The following is a 6,657-nucleotide window of genomic DNA, read 5'->3' on the forward strand; positions in this document are numbered from 1 at the left end:
TACTATTGAATGAATGAATGAATGAATGAATGTGCAGAGCACTGTTCTAAGTGCTGGGGTAGATAAAGGGTAATCAGGTTGTCCCACGTGAAGCTCACAGTCTTCATCCCCATTTTACAGATGAGGGAACTGAGGCACAGAGAAGTAAAGTTCATTCATTCATTCAATAGTATTTATTGAGCACTTACTATGTGCAGAGCACTGTACTAAGCGCTTGGAATGTACAAATCGGTAACAGATAGAGACAGTCCCTGACCTTTGACGGGCTTACGGTCTAATCGGGGGAGACGGACAGACAAGAACAATGGCAATAAATAGAATCAAGTACATTTCATTAACAAAATAAATAGGGTAATGAAGATATATACAATTGAGCAGACGAGTACAGTGCTGAGGGGAGGGGAAGGGAGAGGGGGAGGAGCAGAGGGAAATGGGGGGAAAAGAGGGTTTAGCTGCGGAGAGGTGAAGGGGGGGGTGGTAGAGGGAGTAGAGGGAGAAGAGGAGCTCAGTCTGGGAAGGCCTCTTGGAGGAGGTGAGCTGTAAGTAGGGTTTTGAAGAGGGGAAGAGAATGAGTTTGGCGGAGGTGAGGAGGGAGGGCGTTCCGGGACCGCGGGAGGACGTGGGCCGGGGGTCGACGGCGGGACGGGCGAGAAGGGGGGACGGTGAAGAGGTGGGCGGCGGAGGAGCGGAGCGTGCGGGGTGGGCGGTGGAAAGAGAGAAGGGAGGAGAAGTAGGAGGGGGCGAAGGGATGGACAGCCTTGAAGCCTAGAGTGACTCGCCCACAGTCACACAGCTGACAGGTGGCAGAGCCGGAATTCAAACCCATGATCCCTGGCTCCCAAGCCCGGGCTCAGCCTACATAGGTATCCTGCTGATTCTTTCTCAACTCCCTCCCTCCCCTGACTGCTTCTCCCCTGCTCCAAATATGTCCTTAGAGCTGGCCGGTCAGTCAATCAATCAATCAATCGATGGTATTCATTGAAAGCTTACTGTGTGCAAGGCACTGTACTAAGCGCTTGGGAGAGTAGAATATAGCAGAGTTGGTAGACACGTTCCCTGCCCACAACGAGCTTATAGTTTAGAGGGAGAGAACCCGGGCCTTCTCCAGAAGAGCCTCCCCAGCCCCCAACGCCGGGTCACGCTCCCCTCCGGCCTCCCTCTTCCCGCAGGGCTGCTGACCTTCCCGGATGGCTCCCACGGGCTGCCCCGCAACGAGGGCCTGTTTGAGAACAACAGACTCCTGCGGCGTGAGAAGTGCGCGGCCGTGCTCCAGCGGGCCCAGAGCGCCTCCCAGGCAGCCCGCGGCCTCCCGGCCTGAGGCGGCCCGAGCCGGCGCCGAGGGCCAGTCCGGAGCGGCGGCTGGAGGGTGCCACGGGCCAGTCCGGAAAGGCCCCGGGTGGCCGTCCTCTCCAGACGGAGCTGGGCGCGGGGCGTGCAGGGGCCTCGTGTCTCCGCGTGCCCGTTTACCCGGACGCCCCTCCGGAAGTTGGACCGAGGGAGCGGATCAGCCAATACCCCCCCTTCCAGAACGTCGGATCCTACGGATGGTGGGGCGGCGGCACCGGGCTCCCCCCTGCGCCCGCTGCCCAGCAGAGCACGGCCCTCTCTCCCTCGCAGCCGTGCTCTCCACTGCCTCCGGACGCCCACCGCCTTCACCCTCCTCTGTCTCCTGTGTGTGAGACCTCCATCCCACCTCTGGTCCCTCCTTGCCAACAAGCCAGTGCCTTGTGCCGCCCCGGAGAGGCAGGGCAGAGCTACGTGCCGAGAGAAGGCACGCGGCCTCCCTGCGGGCCAGCCTCAGAGTCTTTACCTTTATCCTCGTTGCCTGCTACCGCTTGGAACCCAGGACCCTCGGCCACCAGGGCCCTGGCTGGGCCACTGCCGGACTCACCTCTTCAAACTGGCCACCTCGCCTTCGTCCCGCAAGCGTCGGCTCCTGGGGGCTCCGGGGGACGGGGGCAGGGTCGCCTCACCTCCCCCTTGCCCTTATCTAGCTGAACGTCCCATCGGAGGTGCTGCTCTGCCTCCGGCTTCTCTTCTCCCTGGGCCTGGGGGCAACGGTGCAGTTGGGAAAGAAACACTCCCCAGAGCTGTTGGCTTGCGGCCACCCGGCATTATTGTACTCTCGGGCAGGAGAGTGCCCAAGTCTGGCCCTAGCCGATGCAGTGCAGGCTAGATTTGGCCACTGAGCACAGCCAAATTAGCTTACAGTGCCACCCTGCCGATTGCGGGAACTCCTTGGCTTTCCCTGGCCCCTCTGGGCACCTCCTGCTCCCCCCGCCCTCCGCCCCTCCTCCGGCCCCACCACACTTCAGGACCAAGCCCTGAATAATGGGATCTTTTCCCCCTGGGAAGATGACAGCTAGAGGGTCGGGGGAGAGGGGAGAACCCCGCTCCATTTTTTTTCCTCTCTCCCTGCTGCCCACCTTCTTCCTTCTTTTTCCCTATCACTCCCTAGGGGCAGAAGGAGAGTCTTCCTCGGGCCTGTCTGCACACTAGCTGGGTGTCTTTTGGCCTGCCATCCTCTTGCCCCGCCACGTCCTAGAGAAACCTAGAATTAGAACCCAAGACCTTCGGATTCCGGACCGTGCTCTACCCACCATGTTCTCGTTAGCGTGCACACGGCTGGACTGGACCATTGGAAGGAGCTGACCGCAGAGGGAAGGCTTGAGCGAGGCCAAAGGGCACTTCCTTATTCCCTGGGTCCCTGACCTTTAGGTGTGCAGCCTGCTCTTGGCCTGCCCTTCGCTCGCAGAGGGAAGTTCCCAGCAGCTGATGGGGCAGAGGTGCTCCAGCCTCTTGTTAGTTCCCTCCTGGAGATTCCCTGCTGTCTCCAAGTGACTTGGATTTTCAGGAAGGATCCGGGCGGGGGGCAGGGACTCTCCCAACATCCCAAAAGGAGAAGGAATTAGTATCACTTGCAGGGGCTCCTTGCGTTGAGTTGGAGGCAGATGTGAGCAGAGGCAAAATAGGATAAGATATACCGCTCCCAGACTCGTCCTCTACTCTCCCTCCCCTCCACCCTGCCCCCTAGACTCATAATGTCGTTGAGCCATTTTGGGATGGGAAGATGCTAGCAACCAGTCCCACCACCCCCGGCCCCATCCTGGCCTCAAGGGTCAGGTCTCCACTGTTCATCCTGTTCATCCAAGAGGCCTTCAGATCTGCTGCAGCCTGAACCCGCCCCTCTTCATCCCCTTTAGCCCTTTCCTTCCCCTCAACTTGTCCCTCCCTCAACAACTACTGAATGTCCCCTCTGAAACAGAGAAATACTGGCCATGCGCCTCTATTTCTGGACTGTACTGTGGTATTGTACTGTCGGAAAATAGTGTTGGAAATAAACAAGTCATCCAAAATGCCTGTTCTTGTCTTCTGCCTTCACCTTCCCTCTCACCGATGGCCCTGGCATTACTACCCCATTCGTTTTTGTTTTTTTTCCCGGGGCCAGCCACTCTGCTGGGAGCCAGTATCCTTAGGTTCCTTTTCCAGCTCTCCAGAATCATCCTAGGTAAGTGACTCTTCCCACGAAACTTTAGAGAGTGGAGGAAAAGTGTATCAGAAGAGTGGAGTGAAAGGGGTCAAGCAGTGTGAGAGGTGAAGCGTGGTAACAATAACAGTAATAATTGGGTTATTTGAGCACTTACTGTGTGCTAAGCGCCGGAGTAGTTATGACAATCAGATCGGACACACTTGGGGCTCACAGTCTGTGCAGGACGGAGGACAGGTATCAAATCTTCGTTTTATAAATGAGAAAACTGAGATCGAGAGATGGCCCAGGGTTAACCAGCAGGCAAATGGCAGAGCCGGGATTAGGACCCAGGTACTCAGACTCCCAGGCCTGAGCTTTTTTCACCAGACCAATCAATTTCTCATGCTTGCTTGAAGTGCATGTGGGAGAGCTGGTTGGTGTTAGGCAAACATATGCCTATTTATCTGGGTTATTCTGGGATGTCTTGTTGAACAGCCCTGAGCACCATTAAATACAGTGTGAAGTTCTAGTGTTATATTCCCTAAATTATTCAGTCCCATTTAATACTCATTTAATACTCTTGGCCTGCCCTTCGCTCACAGAGGGAAGTTCCCAGCCGCTGATTCATTCATTCCTTCAATAGTATTTATTGAGCGCTTACTATGTGCAGAGCACCGTACTAAGTGCTTGGGATGAACAAGTCGGCAACAGATAGAGACGGTCTCTGCCGTTTGACGGGCTTACGGTCTAATCGGGGGAGACGGACAGACAAGAACAATGGCAATAAACAGCGTCAAGGGGAAGAACATCTCGTAAAAACCGATGGCAACTAAATAGAATCGAGGCGATGTACAATTCATTAACAAAATAAATAGGGTAACGAAAATATATACAGATGAGCGGACGAGTACGGTGCTGTGGGGATGGGAAGGGAGAGGTGGAGGAGCAGAGGGAAAAGGGGAAAAAGAGGGTTAAGCTGTGGAGAGGTAAAGGGGGGATGGCAGAGGGAGTAGAGGGAGAAGAGGAGCTCAGTCTGGGAACGCCTCTTGGAGGAGGTGAGTTTTAAGTAGGATTTTGAAGAGGGAAAGAGAATCAGTTTGGCGGAGGGGAGGAGGGAGGGCGTTCTGGGACCACGGGAGGACGTGACCCGGCGGTTGACGGCGGGATGGGCGAGACCGAGGGACGGTGAGGAGGTGGGCGGCGGAGGAGCGGAGCGTGCGGGGTGGGCGGTAGAAAGAGAGAAGGGAGGAGAGGTAGGAAGGGGCAAGGTGATGGAGAGCCTCGAAGCCTAGAGTGAGGAGTTTTTGTTTGGAGCGGAGGTCGATAGGCAACCACTGGAGTTGTTTAAGAAGGGGAGTGACAGGCCCAGATCGTTTCTGCAGGAAGATGAGCCGGGCAGCAGAGTGAAGAATAGACCGGAGCGGGGCGAGAGAGGAGGGAGGGAGGTCAGAGAGAAGGCTGACACAGTAGTCTAGCCGGGATATAACGAGAGCCCGTAGCAGTAAGGTAGCCGTTTGGGTGGAGAGGAAAGGGCGGATCTTGGCGATATTGTAGAGGTGAAACCGGCAGGTCTCGGTAACGGATAGGATGCGTGGGGTGAACGAGAGGGACGAGTCAAGGATGACACCGAGATCGCGGGCCCGAGAGACGGGAAGGATGGTCGTGCCATCCACGGTGATAGAGAAGTCTGGGAGAGGACCGGGTTTGGGAAGGAAGATGAGGAGCTCAGTCTTGCTCATGTTGAGTTTTAGGTGGCTGAGCCGTGGTGCTCCAGCTTCTTACCTGGAACCTGGGTATCCCAACTCCTGCTGATTGATAATAATTTTGTCCTTTGTTAAGCCCTTACTACGTGTCAGGAACTCTACTAAGCACTGAGGTGGATACAAGCCAATCATGTTGGACACAGTCCCTGTTCCATGGGGGGCTCACGGTCTCGATCCCCATTTTACAGATGAGGTATCTGAGGTCCAGAGAAGTGAAACGACTTGCCCAAGGCCACACAACAGACAGGTGGTAGAGCCAGGACTAGAAGCCATGACCTTCTGACTCCCAGGCTCGATCCACTACACTATGCTGCTCCCCCTGAACGTGGTTATCAATTCTGCTGTATTTGCCCGAGCCCTTAGTACAGTCCTCTGCACAGAGTAAGGTCTCCCTAAATATTTTTGATTTATTGGCTGAACCCTTTTGCCCCAGCTCACTGCTCCAGAATGACACAGTCGTGGTGATAAGTGGCGTGGATTTTCAGCCCTGAGTCTCAATCCCGTAGGAACCTCAGGCTTTTCTGAGGCCTCTCCCTCTCTGGGCTTGCACTGCTATGGCTGAGGGCTCTCTGGGGTCACTCTTTGGCTCTTTCAAGGCCTCGAGTCCTCACTGGGAAAGGCTGGGCCCGGCCCGCTGATATAGGCAAGCAGTCTGGGCCGGGGCTTTTGGAGGGGAAATATCAAAGTCCAAGAAAGGGGCCTGAGGGCCAGGAAGTGATATATATATATATATATGTGTGTGTGTATATATATATATATATATATATATAGATAGATAGATTATGTGTGTGTGTGTTTTGCCAGTCATGCCTGAAGAGGAGAAGTAAAAGTAGCAGAAATAGTATTTATTAAGCACTAATTGTGTGCAGAGCACTGTCCATTCAATCCTATTTATTGAGCACTTACTGGGTGCAGAGTACTGCACTAAGCCTAGGAAAGAATGCGCAGATGGTAATTAGTGCATGGCCTACTGGTTAGACCATGGGCCTGGGAGCCTGAAGGACCTGAGTTCTCATCCTGGCTCCACCACCTGGCTACTGTGTGATCTTGGGCAAGTCATTTTACTTCTCTGGGCCTCAGTTACCTCATCTTTAAAATGGGGATTAAGAGTGTGGCCCTCCCATGTGGGACAGGGACTGTGTCCAACACGAGTTCCTTGTCATCACCCCCAGTGCTTAGTACAGTACCCGGCACATAGTAAGCGCTTAACAAATACCATTAAAAAAAATTAGACACAGTCCCAGATAAGGTCCTATATTTAGTGGTTCAATTTATTGTCAAATTGTCAATTTTATGGTGTTTCTAATGACAATGTATGGGATCCGAAAGCTGGACAGTGAAAAAACAGGATAGAAAGAACATTGATTCTTTTGAAATGTGGTGTCGGAGAAGGCTTTTACGAATACCATGGACTGCCCGAAAAAC

General features: G+C 54.3%; 1 protein-coding gene across 5 annotated transcripts in view; it reads left to right on the top strand.

Moving 5' to 3' along the window:
- Positions 1-3,358, top strand: part of MORN4 (MORN repeat containing 4) — a 28,498-nt gene extending 25,140 nt beyond the window's left edge. For 4 of the 5 annotated variants that reach the window (XM_029061324.2, XM_029061326.1, XM_029061323.2 and 1 more), the window contains exon 5: positions 1,170-3,358. In XM_029061324.2, coding sequence (XP_028917157.1) covers positions 1,170-1,318 — 149 coding nt within the window. In that variant the 3' untranslated portion in view covers positions 1,319-3,358. The remainder of the gene's footprint in view (positions 1-1,169) is intronic. The other variant, XM_029061330.2, reaches the window with a different exon arrangement.
- The last annotated feature ends 3,299 nt before the right edge of the window (positions 3,359-6,657 follow it).

Source organism: Ornithorhynchus anatinus, chromosome 3 (genome assembly GCF_004115215.2).
Source record: "Ornithorhynchus anatinus isolate Pmale09 chromosome 3, mOrnAna1.pri.v4, whole genome shotgun sequence".
In the NCBI taxonomy this organism is placed as follows: domain Eukaryota; kingdom Metazoa; phylum Chordata; class Mammalia; order Monotremata; family Ornithorhynchidae; genus Ornithorhynchus; species Ornithorhynchus anatinus.